This window comes from Cetorhinus maximus, chromosome 10, assembly GCF_964194155.1.
Source record: "Cetorhinus maximus chromosome 10, sCetMax3.hap1.1, whole genome shotgun sequence".
In the NCBI taxonomy this organism is placed as follows: domain Eukaryota; kingdom Metazoa; phylum Chordata; class Chondrichthyes; order Lamniformes; family Cetorhinidae; genus Cetorhinus; species Cetorhinus maximus.
In genome coordinates this window covers 106,979,472-106,995,353 of record NC_135888.1, presented here as the reverse complement: position 1 = coordinate 106,995,353, position 15,882 = coordinate 106,979,472, and the positions used below count along the sequence as shown (strand labels likewise).

Here is a 15,882-nt window from a genome sequence, read left to right as displayed (position 1 = left end):
TCAGGAAAGAAGCCAGTCAATACTAGCTCGTTCAATATTATCAAAGAAAATAAAAACTTTAAAATGCTATTTGCAAAGTATTAGCTTACTTCTCAGAATTGCAATCTCTTCATTACTTTTCCCACTCGAAGATTTAGGTGGAAATCAATATGTCACTATATTATAACATATTTCTTACATGGTTGTTCATCTTCTGTGAAATAAATTAGTTTGATATTTTAAAGTTAAAACAATGTGTTTATGTGGGATCTTATGAAAATGAAGAAGAATTATCAAACAGGGTTTATTGTTCAATTCACAGCATGCTGCCACATGTTAACCTAGATTTCGAATTAAGGATAGACACTTTGAAAAGTGTGAGGAGTTGGGACTTACCATGAGAATGATGTAAGATGGAAGACTAAAATTATCCAGGGTAAGAAGATTAGAAAATACCCCAAAATATAAAGGTGTTCTAATCCCTATTAGCAGTGCCTTTTCTTTAAAAACATTTATTCTTCACTGAGTTTCCCAGTCATAGCTTGAATTAACACCACCAGCATTTAGTCAACTAGTTTCTTTCATGATGTTGTTTAGTTTTCTTCTGTTATTTTTTCTTCCCCTTCCCCTGGATTCTAGCACATGGTTTACAGTAATATAAACAACATTATCTGAAACAAAATACTTCATAGGTCATCCAATTAATTCAAAATAAAATAAATCTGGGGATAAGGTTGCACAATAGGGCAATACTTTACATATCTGAGACTTATTTATCAGCCTTACCCAGAGAGGTTATAAGAATAACATGTGGGTAAGTGGAAACATCAACAATGAGATTCCTCTCAGATTATGGTCAAGGTTCTCTTAAATCATAGAGAAAGCATGATATTTGGAACAATGTTTAATAACATTGACTCTGGTTGACTGTGCAGCATCTTGGTACAGACTTTGTGTTCAAAAAGCTGAAAAAAGTATTCCATTCCCTACACTGGGAACCATCACCTTGATAATTCTAAAGTTCATTCAAAAATTGGTTTAAACATAAATGTGATAACAGAAAAAGAAGTTTTTCCAAATATAGTCAATATTATTAAACACTGTTCCAAATATCATGCTTTCTCCATAACTTAGGAGAACCTTGACCATAACCTGGGAGGAATGTCATACTGACATTATGAACTTTCAGTCAATAATTTTAAGAAAACTGGACACAAACAAGGTATTAAAATGGCTGCTGCAAACATGTGTCCTTTGCATTCGCACTACAGACAGTACCAAATCTCAAGCGAATACCTAATTAAATATGGACATTCATAGCCCTCCGAGGACTTTAAGGTTGGGCCAACACAAAAGACTATGGGGTTTTCCAGGCTGCATGTCTCCATGTTTCATGCTGAACAAAAGGGAAGGTTAAAAGTCAATTGGTGGCAGATTGAAGTGACTGGCCCCTATCGCCATCCCATTGTATCATGATGGCTTTCCCCATCCAAACTAAACTGGGTGGACTGCAGAGGTGTTAACCCACAGCACAGGATATGTAATCAACATAAACATTATGCCTTATTTGGAAAAGGTCTTGAACTTGTGGAAAGTCATGTGGTGAGGCAGCTATGTTTTTGTCTGCTTTCAAAAATCAGCTAAGAGTTGTTTGCAGTACTTTCTCCAAAGCCATCAGTTCAACCAGTCTGTGAACCAGGCCCAGAAACAAGTTGCAAGACATCAGGCAGCCAGAATACGTAACCTGTTCCATAAGAAATACGAACAGGAGTAGACCATTTGCCCTTCGAGCCTGCCCCGCCATTCAATAAGATCATGGCTGATCATCTTGTGTTTCGATTTCCACTTCCTCATCTAACCCCAATAACCTTTGATTCCTTTGCCCAACAAGAATCTATCTACCTCTGCCTTAAAAATATTCAATGACCCTGCCTCCATCATCTTCTGAGGCAGAGAATTCCAAAGTCACACAACTCTCAGAGAAAATATTTCTCCTCATCTCTGTCCTAAAAGGGCAACCCCTAATTTTAAAACAGTGCCCCCTAACTCTGGACTCTTTCACAAGAGGAAATATCCTTTTGATGTCCACTTTGTCAAGGCCGTTCAGGATCTTCTATACTTCAATCAAATCACCCCTCACTCTTCTAAACTCCATTGGAAACAAGCCCAGTCTGTCCAACCTTTCCTCATAAGACAACCACCTCGTTCCAGGTATGAATTTAGTAAACCTCCTTTGAACCGCCTCCAATGCATTTCTTAAATCTCCTTAAATAAGGAGACCAAAACTGCACACAATATTCGAGGTGCAGTCTCACCAATGCCCTGTATAAATGAAGTATATTATCCTTACTTTATGTTCAATCCCTCTCGTAATAAAGAATAGCATTCCATTAGCCTTATTAATTACTTGCCGTACCTGCATACTAACTTTTTGTGACTTGTGCTAGAACACCTAGATCCCTTTGCACCTCAGAATTATGCAGACGTTCTCCATTTAAGTAGTATGCTGCTTTTTTGTTCTTCCTACCAAAGTGAACAACTTTACATTTTCCCACATTAAACTCCATTTGCCAGATCTTTGCCCACTCACTCAACCTATCTATATCCATTTGCAACCTCCTCATGTCCTCTTCACAACATACTTTCCTACCAATCTTTGTGTCATCTGCAAATTTAGCTACCATGTCTTCACTCCCCTTATTGAAGTCATTGATGTAAATCGTAAAAAGTTGAGGGCCCAGTGCAGACCCCTGTGGGACGCCACTCGTCACGTCCTGCCAATCAGAAAAAGACCCATTTATTCCAGTTTCAAGTTCACGTGAAAACCAACCTTCCAGCTATTGGACAACAAGAAACCTCACAAACTGCCATGAACCCTTCACTTTACGAGACCCTCATTCCAACGTTAATCATCGAATCCAATCAAAAGACCACAGGCCTGCCACGTGGGAGACTGAAGATCTTAAACCAGAGACTGAGATAACTGTAATGTGTAAAAGTGGATGACCTTCATCTGTATCCAATCTTTGTGTATGTGGGTGCAATAGTGAGACTGAATGCGTGTGACATTGAATTTAATTCGGGGTAAGCGTTTGAGAATAACAACTTTATTTTTAAGCTCACTGAGGCTGGTGCTGAATTATTTAATTGGAATGCACACTCCAAGAAGAAGGAAAGAGACACCTCCTTCCATACAAAATCTTCTGATTATGGGCAGTAAGAAAGCAAACACATTCTTTCCATGACAACCATCTACAAGGTACACTACTGAAATTTACCAAGCCTCTGTCAACAACACTTCCCAAACCCTTGACCTCTACTACCTAGAAGAACAAAGGTAGCAGATGCATGAGAATACCATCACCTGCAAGTTCCCCTCCACATCACACAATATCCTGATTTGGAAATATATAATTGTTCCCTCATCGGCACTAGGTCAAAATCCTCAAACTCCTTCGCTAACACTGCAGTTGTTCAAGAAGCTCACCAGCCCTTTCTGAAGGTCAATTAGGAATGGACAACAAATGCTAGTCTTACCAGTGACATTCATATTGTATGAACAAATATTAAAATAAATTTCCAGTGTGAAGGGTGAATTCATAATTGTTCATCATAACTCTGGTGGAAGAGCAAGAGAACCCCCATGTAAATTTCACCTCAAAATGTTTCAAAGAAGAGCAGGGAATAATTCCAGGATCTTGGCCAATGTTCATCCTTCAACCAACACCATTGAAAGAGCACTGCTCATTTATCTCAGTGCTGTGAGTCTGGTACCTTGCAGTGTTCAAATTAGATGCTACATTTCCCTACAAAACAATTTTGACTACACTTCAAAGCAATTGAGTGCCTGTGAAGTACTGTGGGACATCTTTAATACATAAACGGCACCTTAAAAATGCAAGTTATTTCTTTCTTTTAGGTAGAAATTGGAAAAGGACCATTTTCTGGTCCCTAGCCAATGGCAGACATGGAGTTCCAGAGGCATCACCTTGCATTAGTCTACAATTTGTAACTAGTAAGTGCAACTACCTACAAGATTTTTTTCTTATTTCACTAGTCCCAGACCTCATCGGCAACTGGACAATTTTACTGGGAAGAGAACCAAACTTGAAGGCATGTGGGATCACACCTGCTTGGATGGCTCAGATGTGACTTAATATGAGTGATGAAGACTTGGATAGCTTTCCTCAGTAAGGCTCCCAATTCATTTTTGACAAAAGAATTGAGTGTAAGGTTAAAGTGCATGTCAATGTAAAACCTTCTGGCTGACGTGGAAATCTTGAATTAAATGGTCTTAATTGCAGACACCTTGACGTACATTAGGTATGGAAGACTAGAGAAATAAAGAACCCTTTAGCACTTGATATCTTGAATTAGCCCAATAAGATATGGGGTGGATCTAGTTCTCTCTTGTAAGGCTTATGCTGATGAATGGTAAGTGCATTGACGTGGAAGGTGGGAGCCTTATTTTGGAGGAAGTAAAAATTACAATTTAGTGCATACCTGCAGAGGGCATGTTGAATATTAAAATATGTTTAGCCATTGTTTACAAAAAGCCATGTATGTCTTTTCTTGGTATTTGACAGCAACATAGACTATTTCCCTTTGATGGATGGACAAAGCTGCTGTGATGTGCCATATTGGTGGTTCTTCTCCTCTCCTATTCTGCACTTTATTTTCCCTCCATGTGTCACTGTGTTTATTCCTGCAATTCCTTCAATGAGATAGCATCCATTTCAACCAGGTCTGGCAAGATTTATTTATCCCTTTCCACTGAGCAGAGAAGTAGAATAAGGGGCTGAATTTTCCCCCCATTGTGGGGGGGGGGGGGGAGAGAGTTGATGGGCAGGCGCGTATGGGCGCACTTCCAATCAGCGCCCCTGATCGGAGGCGCAGCGCCATTTTACGTGAGCTTGAAATCCGCACAAAAGTGCTATGCGCTCCCTGTGTGGGTGGGGGAGGATTCCCAAAATCGAGAGTGCGCTCTTTCACGCATGCGCACGAAAGAGCGCATTCTTCTCCCTGAGGCTAAGTGCTGCCTCAGGGAGATCGCCTCTACTTTCAAAAATATTAAAAATAGAAAAAAAAAAATTCCCTTACATGTCCCCTCATGTGACAACATGAGTTGGGACATGTCCATAATTTTTTCAAAATCTTTATTAAAATTTTTTAAAGCTTACATGAAACCTTATCCCACCCGTGGATGAGGTTTCATGTTTTTTCTACTTCCTGCTGGGACTCCCGGCCGACCGGCCAATCTTAAGGTTGGACGGGCAGGTCCTTTAATTATTTAATTGATCCTGTCAATGGCCTCAATTGGCCATTGACAGCTTGGCAGGCGCGCAGCTGATTTTGCTGCGTTCCCACCTTCCTGAAAATTTAAATCAGGCGTGCTGATGTCGGGAGTTCCCCCCGACGTCACCGCGCATCATTTTATGCGTCGGTGAGCACGCCCCGCCCCCGCTCACCGACTGGTAAAATTCTGCCCAAGGTGTCTGCCTCTCCAGCACCTGCATTGAATTTCTACCCACACTGTCTACAAGTGCTTGCCTTTGAAACTTTATTCTGACCCTTGTCTGTCTCCCCTTTTCTTACACTCAGATGCTTGTGCCAGACAAACGGACGTGGAAACCCTGATGATCAGGCACCATCACTTGCTCTTACTTTGCCTAGCACCAGCACAGAAATTGGCAGCCCACCTGACATGAATAGTGAGCCTAAGATGACTGCATCGGGGGATTCACTGAACACAAGGGAGCAGGAACGGGAGAAGGTGGCAAGGAAAGCCCACCAATTAACTGGAGGCTTATTCACATCTCAATTCTATTGAACAGGACAGAGGTGTGGCTCACCATTTAAAAAATAATGATTTCTAAGCACCAACAATTGTTGAAGTTATATTGGACTTCCTACCACGCATCTTCCAAAACATGTCAGATAGAATGGAAGAGTCGACAACCCACTCATGTCGGGTTTTCACGCAGGGCATCAACATTTTGCAGTTAACCCTGGAGCATGTGGTCACCTCCACATATGCTGCAGCTCACCCACCTGTAACAGCAGTAATAACAATATCTCTGGTCAGCTCATACTGAAGCCATTCAGACTCTAGTCTTAACAACTTCACCCACTTCAGACGGGCAGGGTGATAGAACGCATGGGTGTTTGACTCAGATCACTGGGCTCCGGGAGTCTGAGTTGCAGCTTAGTAGCAGGGCCAACCATGATATGGGAATGGAAAATGAAACCATTTCTCCCAATTACTTCACTTTTGCAATTGTATCTCTAATTATTAGCCTCACTGGTATCAGAAAGAAAGTTGGTCTAGACTGCCCAGCGCACATCAAATTGTTGTGGTCGGCAATGAAGTCTCAGATTTGAGGTTGCTGACTATAAACATGTCTTAAATCTTTAAATGAGCCAAAGCAGTCTACCCTTCCCATGCTGTAGCCACGTGGGTGCCACCTTGTAGAAACACTAGAATAGATGGGTAATGGAGCATGTCAGGTAGACACTAGCAGCTCACACAAGGGTGACAAATAGGGTGTAAGCGTTTCTCTAAGTCATTAGGGCCACAATGATATATACAATTGTTGTGTACAAAGTGTTCCTGCACTAACTGATGATCTTGCAATGTTATGCAACATGAATCCAATTAAGTATTGGGAAGACTGAAGCCATTGTTTTCAGTCCCTGCTCCAAACTCTGTTCCTTAACTATTGACTCCATCCTGCTCCCTGGTGACAGTTTGAGATTAAGTCAGTTTGTTTGCAACCTTGGTGTCACATCTGATCCTGAGATGAGCTTCCAACCTCATATTTGTGCCATCACTAAGACCACCTGTTTCCAATTCCATAACATTGCCTGACTTCGTCCCTGTCTCAGCTCATCTGCTGCTGAAATCCTCATTCATGTTTTTAGTTACCTCTATCTTGACTATTCCAATGAACTCCTGGCTGGTCACCCACATTCTACCCTCCATAAATCCAAAGCTCTCCTGCCCATGTCTTGACTTGCAGCAATTCCCATTCCCCCATTACCCCTGTGCCCATTGACCTATATTGGCTCCAAGTGCTTGTTTTCAAATCTCTCCATGGCCTTGCCCTTGCTATCTCTGACATCTCCTCCAACCACACACTTCTCTGAGATACCTGCGTTCTTCTAATTCTGTCCTGTTATCCATTCCCAATTATGATTGCTCCACCATTGATGGCCATGCGTTCAAATGTGTAGGCCCCAGGTTGTGGAATTCTCTCACCACACCTCTCTGCCTCTCTACCTCACTTTTCTCCTTTAAGACACTTCTTAAAACCTACCTCTTTGAACAAGCTTTCAGTCACCTGACCTTAAATCTCCTTATGTGGCTCTTTGTCATTCTTTGGGTGGGATTTTACAGCCCGCCTGCCGCTGGGATTGTATGGTCCTACCAAAAGTCAACCATGAAATGGGAATGGAAAATGAAACCATTCCTCCTGATTACTTCACTTTTGCAATTGTGTCTCTCTAATTATTATCCTCATTGGTACCACAAAGAAAGTTGGTCCAGACTGCCCAGCACACATCAAATTTTTGTGGTCTGTGATGAAGTCTCAGGTTTGAGGTTGCTAACTATAAGCATGTCATAAATCTTTAAATGAGCCAAAGCAGTCTACCCCTTCCCATGCTTTAGCCAAAGTCAATGGACTTTTGGCTGGGTCACCGAATATCCTGAGGCGGGTGCCGCCACAACGGGGCTGGAAAATCCCAGCATTTGTTTTATAATGCTCCTGTGAAGCGCCTTGGGATGTTTCATTACGTTAAGGGTGCTATATAAGTTGTTGTTATTTGGTATTGATGGAAGGACTGGGTCAGATGTTGGACATGATTGTTAATTCAGGGGAGCATGGATTGTTCAGCTTAAATTCTTTTCAGGGAGATTCTGCTAAAGAGCTTTGGTTCTAGGCAACTGTTTGACGCATCCCACTTGCTTGCCGTTTTCTATGTCATCAGTGTCCTCCTCCTCAAAACAAAGAAAGTCCTCCTCCATTGGTGGTTTTATTTGTTGTCTCCACTGGAGTGCATTCAGCACACTGCAATCAGGTGGAACACTCTTCCTGGGCTATGTTGCAAGAAGTCACCTGAACTGTCCAGGCATCTGAATCATTGATTGAGGACTCCAATAGTCTGCCCATTCAACTGTTCAAATACTGAACATAGGTTTCTAAGAGCGATCATAAGGCTGATGCACAAAGGAAAGCCCTTGTCTCCAAGCAACCAGTGCCTAATGTACTGTACAGGGACAAACAAGGGAGGAATAGATGTCTGATGTAATATAAAAGAATCAGATAGCAACAGCTAGGAAAGTGGATATAGGCCTGCATGATGTGTTGCTGTTCAGTTGCAAACTATTAAAGTGAGCTTCTTGTGACTTGTAGGAGTGTCCACGTTGTATGGGGGAGCCTGCAGGATGACGTGGGTGCTGTAAATGCTCTGGACTTGCAGGAGTCCTGCAAAACCCCAAAGTTCTGCCCTGCTGTTTCTGCAATCAATGGAAAAAGTGATAAATGTATTTGCAACAGACAGGGTATCAGTTGTCGCCTGTTTAATATAAATATGGATTACAGAGTAATTGACGTTTCTCACACGTGTCCCCGAAATGACTGAAAGGGGCCGAAAACAAAGAAGTTCTGGACAGCTGTGATCTTGACAACAACTCACAGTGTCGTGCTCACTGTAGCAGTTGGCTGCACACCTTATAGCATGTAGTGCAATGCTCTCATGGATTATTTGTAAAATCAGTCTGCCTTCTATCTGAACTGCAGCTATGTTATTCAGGGCCTACAAACTCTATTGGAAAGGTGAGAATTCCTCTGAACATGCTACTTTTTGTTGCTCTCTCTTGAGCTGTAGCTCAGTTTACAACTTCCTCCTGCTTCTCCTGCCAGAGGAGGATTCTATCAAGAAACAGTTGAAATACTAAAAATTTCATTACAGATCAGGGCGTACAACAGTGACTAGAAGAATGTTTAAAACTGTTATGATGATAAAACTCCACAATCTATTGCAAGAAAAATATCTTCAAAGATTTGTTACAACTTGTTCCAATGTCAACTGAAAGATCCCCTGAAGTAGCATTTAAACTGTCTGCCTCAGAATTTGTACAGCTCATGGTTCATGGACGGAAGCAAAAAGTGACATTCATCAGGCAGTAAGGACGGAAAGAGGCATCAGTGTTGTAATCAATTCACTTGATCAAGATTTAAATATATCCACAAGGCTCCTATCTGCTTTCAGACAAGATATTTGAGTGCCAGGAATTATCCTGCCCCATTTTCTCCCTCTCTGCAGAAAACCAGTTGAGCTCTGGGTGGAAGAAATTACCATTCGATTTCCTGTCCATTATCAACACACTCTTCTTCATGGATTGTAACCTTGAAGTAGTGGAGAATCTTGTGCACTCCAACAATCCCTTTATTAATGCCCTCTGGGGCTCCTTGGTCCCAGTAGGGCCAGCTATGGAGGCAAGGTCAGGGAATGTGCCCAACAAAGTGCGGCCTGTAAAGTCCTCAACATCAGCGTCAAAGCCAACCCTGGCATGAAAGACCCCAGACAGGCGAAAGAAGACTGTGAAACTCAACGGATGTGGTCCTGGTCATTGTGGCTCGACAAGTCACTGAAATCTGACCATCACCCCATCAAGGTCATGTGACAATGACGCGCCCCGAGGTCCTCACGTTAAACAAGGTCACGTGCAGGTTTCTACCAGGGTCCATCTACCAAATCCTGTGGTGATGGAGAATTGGCAACAGGGACAGGCAGGGCTATTGGGAGTTCCTATAAGAATCTGCATATAGGCAGTATGTGCATGGAGGTCACTGAACACCCATGTTGGGACAGAGGTATCCTTGGGAAACGGCATCTATGACTGAGCAGCCCTCTTCTCACCCTCTGCTCACCCCAAACTGGGAAGAGGACAGAAAAGATGCCCTAAAAATAGGCTGTCACACTTTCACCTGGCTGGGGAACCACACCCTGTGGAATCACCATCTTTGTGGTCAAAGAAAGAAAATTCTAAATTTTGCTCCTTGGAATTTTTGAACACTCATGGATAATCTCAAGTAACCGTCCAGAAAGAAGAACTGCAATCATATCATGTGAAGTATCAAACTGACATTGCTGCCCTCAGTGAGATTCACCTTCCTGGAGCGGGGCAGCTAAAAGAACAAGCAGGAGGATACACATTCTACTGGAAAGGAAAGGCTGACAATGTGCCATTGGAGTTAGTTTTGCCGTCTGGAATAGGATCTTGGATGTACTGCCAGAACTCCCAAAAGATTCATGACACTTTACCTACAGTTCAGCCATAACCAATATGCTCCCATCATCAGCGCTTATTCACCGACTCTTGACTCCGATGAAATTGTTAAGGAAAAGTTCCATTCTGACCTTGGTGAAGTCCTCACTGCCATGCCCAAAAGATCATCCTTCTGGGGACTTTAATGCCTAGGTTGGCTGTGACTCTGACGTCTGGAGTGGAACCATTGGGAAAAACTGTGTGGGAAAAGCTAATGCTAATGGTGTCCTACTGGTGACAAAGTGTGCTCAGCATGGCCTCATTATAATAAAAACTCTCTTCAGCCAGAAGGACAAATACAAAACCACATGAAAGCATCCTAGATCAAAGCGCTGACAGCTCCTGGATTATGTAATTCTTCGAGTCAAAGATCTAAGTGATATCTGTATCACTTGATCCGTGAGGGGGACTGATGCCTGCTGGACAGATGAACTTCAACCCAGAAACAAGATATCGCAAGCCCAAAAGTCCAAGAGGAAGAAGATCGATGTCTCTGCCGCCCTAAAACAGTCTGACCAAAGGAAGGAGGTCCGAGTGAAACTCATGACCAATCTGGAAAATCTGCACACATTCAACTCAACTAAAGAACAGCGGGATCAAATAAAGTCAGCTGTACTGGGCCCCTGTGCCCAAACCATTGGATTCAGGCATCATCAACACCAGCACTGGTTCAATGAAAACAATGCCCAAATATGTGACCTCCTAGAACAAAAAACAAGCAGTCTTCATCACCTGGCAGGACAACCCAAGGTCGCAACTCAAGAAGGCAGCATTCCAACAGCTCAAGGCTGAAACCTAAAGACAAATCCAGAAGATAAAGGGCATGTGGTTGGAAGAGAATGTCTGAGGGATCTAACCATATGCTGATCATCATGACAAGCAAAGCCTTTTTGAAGCCACCAGGGCCATCTAAAGACTGATGGCAAATGGATTAAATCCCTTTTGTTTACAGGATGGTGTTTCTCTTCTTAAAGATGACAATGCCATCCTGTCACACTAGAAAGAACATTTTCAACAATGCCTCAAACATGAATCCACAGCGGCAGCTGATACTCTCCTGGCTATCCCTCAATGCTGCAACAAGCAATCAAACAGATGTAAAGCAACAAAGCCCTGATGGTATTCCAGCTGAGATCTTCCAAGCTGGCAGACTTATGCTCAAATCAAGACTCCATGCACTCATCCTAAGGACTTGGAAGAAAAAATAACTCCTCCCCTCCATCCATGCACGCCACCCGCCAAAAACCACCCCCCAAACCTGTATTCAGGAATAAGACCATCGTAACTATTTTCAAGAAAGGAGATAAATCACGCTGTGGAAACTATTGAGGTATTTTCTTCTTGTCCGTAGCAGGGAAAATCCTGACACACATTCTCCTGAATCGCCTACTTCCTGTGGCTGAGGAAATCCTCCCAGAGACAGAGGGTGGATTTAGACCTTCCAGAGGAACCTCCAACAGGGTCTTGTTGTCAGACAAATCCAAGAAAAACATCAAGAACAATACCAGGGACTCTTCATTGCATCCATCAACCTGATCAAAGCATCTGACTCATTAAATTACGAGACTCTGTGGATTGTGCTCCACAGTTTTGGATGTCCAAGAAACGTCATCACAATCCTGCAATTGCTTCATGGTGATATGACTGCAACTATCTTGAGTGGGAGATCTGAAACAAGTGCCTTCAAAATCTGGACTGGGGTCAAACAAGGCTGTGTGATAGCCGCCGTACTATTTACAAACTTCCTGACAGTAGCTATTCACCTCAAAGATCAACTGCTCTTTGGTTTCAGTATTAAATATTATCTACATGGAAAACACCGTAATCTTGGTTGCCTCCATGCCAAAACTGAACTGACCTCCAAAAATGTACATGATCTCCAGTTTGTGTATGACTGCTGTGTCGTTACCCATTCTCGATCTCTTCAATTCTGCAAACAAAAAACTTGGCCTGTTCCCTGCATTTTGCCAAAATAAAACTCATATCAACGCACACCTGGTCAGCCAACTATTCCACCTCTCACGTATGTTTTTCAAGTCTAATAATGAGAATGAAACCATTATCGATTGTTGTAAAAACCCACCTGGTTCACTAATGTCCTTTAGGGAAGGAAATCTGCCGTCCTTACCTGGTCTGGCTTACATGTGACTCCAGCCCCTCAGCAATGTGGTTTACTCTTAAATGCTCTAGGGCAACTAGGGGTGGGTAATAAATGCTGGCCGAGTCAGTGACGCCCACATCCCATGAACAAATGTAAAAAAAAAAAGGAGAGACCCTGGAATATGTTGAGCACTTCCCATACCTTGGCAGCTACTCTCTCAAAAGGCCACCATTGACAGATATACAAACCTGGTCAGCTGTGCTAATTCAGCCTTCTATAAACTACAACAATGAATATTTGACAGCAAATCGTCTGCAAGTCAGCAAAAGTCCTCATGTACAGAGCAGTTGTCATCACCACACTCCTGTACTGCAGTGAGACCTGGACTGTGTCTCAGCAATACATAAGAGAGCTAGAAATATTCCAACAGCAATGCCTCTGCTGCCTCCTCCAGATTCAATGGGAGAACCTTTGAACAAACGCTATTGTCCTTCTTGAAGCCAGGTCCACTAGCATTCAGGCAAAACTCCTGCAAAACCAACTTTGATGGACTGGACACTGCACCTGGATAGCTGAAAACATTCTCCCTCACTTGGTCCTGTTTTCTCAATGCTTCAAACAGCCAACATTCCAGGGGAGGACAAAGAAACGCTTCAAAGACATTCTGAAACTCTCCTCGAAGCGCAGCGTCCTTGGCTTTAAGGACTTACCACCAATCGTTTAGAATGGCATCAGCTTGTCCATCAAGCTGCATCATGCTTTGAGTCCAACACCTTAATGATGAGGTAGAGTGGTGGCAGAGTTGGAAAGAAAGGAAGAAAATCCTACACTCCAGATCCCACTATCTCTTGTCCTGCCACATGTGCCCAAAGATCTGTGGGTCAAGAATCAGCCTGTTCAATCACATGAAGACCCATGGCAGAAACTCACAACCCTGAGTAGGCATCAGCCCCAAATCAATGGACAAGCGATAACAATGATCAGTGCACTCTGCAGTCAACCATGGCAGCTGCTATGAAGATGGATTTAGACCTGAATAATGTGCTCCTGTTTGTCAGACAGCAGTTGCAGAGTATTAAAATGGAACCGCTCATGATTCATGAAAGCAAGTGTGTTGTATAAAGGAACCTGCATGGTGATATGGACACAGTAAACAATACCATAAGAGAATCCTGCAATCTGTGCAAACACCAGAACTCCATTCTGCTATGTCTGGCCATCCATGAAGAAAGCGGTGGATGGGTTTTCTCTAACTATTCTGATTTCTATCATCTGGGGAACCTTGGTGTGAAAATCTGGGACTCCAACTTAGGTCATGCAATCCAAGGCAGAGTGTATAAGTGGGCTGACTGTTTGGGACTAATTGTCCCCTTTCCTTAAATATAAAGTGATTTTTGTTGTCAACGTCAATTAAACAATTTTTACTGGTAAATATATTACTCACTACTCCAGAAGCTTGAAAAATCATTTTTAAAGCAATAGAATGTCAGAATTATCTAACATATACAAATCAAAAAGCTAATTTGAGTCATATTGCTAAACAACTGTAGAGCCCAGAAACAGCACTTTTGCCTGGCATCTTAGTCCAATCTGGCAATGCTACATTGGAGTGAAAGGGACGAAACTAAGGAGAACAAAAAGAAAAACCATTTTAAATTGAAGAAAAATAAGAAGACCTTAAGTCTGATGTTGTGGCAGACATGGTAGGCCCCGTGTTGATACCCAAACACTGTATCACTGTACTGAAATAATATAAACCATCCAAAAATTATTTCATGTGAGTTCCTGATCTTGATCTTGCAATCAAGTTGAAACATTGGGCAGAGGATAATCCTCATGGTGTGGGAGAATTGACCCAGCCTAGTCAACTCTATTTGCTATCACATGCCTTGAGTAGGCCAAGCCAAGGGTAGCATCAGCACAGGTTGGAGACAAGTTGCCAGCCCAGAGTCTTACTGGGGAATGATTCAAAGATTGGCAGGATACTAACTCTTAAGCAATGTATATACATATAAAAATTTACAAATATGGTATGCTGTTACTAATTATGTACAACAGAGGGGAAAAGGTACTGTAGTTCATATGATTCCACATACTTCATTTAGAGTCATTGTCACTTATGTATCAAGGACTATACTTTCTTCTGTTTGCTTATTTAGCAAAATAAAGCCGATGTGTGTAAAGTGGGATACCGCACTATTTTTTTTTTAAATCACCTAATTAGCATTAAACTTTTAAAAACATGTTCCTTATAAGCTAACAAGTAAACCATACCTACTTAATGCATGCACGCCTTATCTAATCACTTACTGGGGCTAGAAGAGTTTCTGCCACCTGGCTACTACAAGGGCTGGCTTTTATCTTCACCTTTTCTTGTGCCCTATAAAAAAATTGCAAGTTTATGTTCTCAACAAAAAAGCAGTATATCTTTGATCTGATGCACCCAGACAGGAACAAGGGACAGGGTGATGGTGGTCTTTTGTGTGCATCATGAAACCAATTGGCATAGTGAGTTAATGTCTTCCAAACACTTCTGACATTTCAGTTTGAATCCAGCCCCGATTTATGAGGTGAAAGTCTATTTTTCCTAGTGATAAGAGTCCTCTTTAAAAAGAATTTGGACAGTATTGATTCAGTTCCTACTGAGTATGTTGTCTTACACAAAATAGTTCATCTTTTGGCAGAAACTAGGTTTAAACTTATAAATTCAGTCAGAGGGATAACAAAAGAGTGTGAGAAACAGAAATGTGACATTGGTGTAGCTGTCATGCTCTTTGGTGGATGAAATAAAAGCATGTTTTTGGAACAGAACTTTACTCTGCACCTAAGTAATTATGTACCTATCAAGGAGCCAAAGTGGAAAAGTGATCCATTTTTCAACATTCCTCACCAACAAATACAAATTCAAACTCTTGATTTTTTTCAAAAGAATCTATGTTTAAACCTGATACTGTAAGCTAGCTCGTTTGTACAAAGAATGAGCTTGATGTATTTCAACCTGACAGCAAGCTGTAAGCAATTGATAGGTTATACCAAAATGTTGTCGAGATTGGTATTTGACAATATTATGATGAGCCGGGTGTATGATAATGACAATGATTGTTACTTTAACAGAATAAACAAAGGATTTAAGATTTAGGAATTAGAAATTAGGATTCAGTTTACACTTAGATGACAGTGGAATGGCAACTAAGTCAGTAGATAAGGACCTGCTCCAGGTAATCCTGTATAAGAACAGTGTATGTTTGTGCAACATGAAAGACATGGAAGGAAGAGGGTTTTTTTTGTCTAGATACAGTTATAAGACATTATGCATCAAAATGGTGCTCTGAGGATTGTGGTATATCAGAGTGGGAGTATGACTTTTTCCTTTTGGCATTGTCTCAGGTGGGCCACTCCAATACTTCCTCACTTACCCGAGGCCACTCTCCAAGGCCACTGTAATAGAATGATGGTTTTACAGGGGATA

The 15,882-nt window shown here is 42.0% G+C and overlaps 1 protein-coding gene across 2 annotated transcripts in view; it reads right to left on the bottom strand.

Annotated features, from left to right (window-relative positions):
• The window catches only part of LOC144685926 (cyclin-dependent kinase-like 2), a 101,651-nt gene that overhangs the window by 15,636 nt on the left and 70,133 nt on the right, over positions 1-15,882 (bottom strand). For both annotated transcript variants that reach the window (XM_078550952.1, XM_078550953.1), the window contains one exon: positions 14,724-14,793. In XM_078550952.1, coding sequence (XP_078407078.1) covers positions 14,724-14,793 — 70 coding nt within the window. The remainder of the gene's footprint in view (positions 1-14,723; positions 14,794-15,882) is intronic.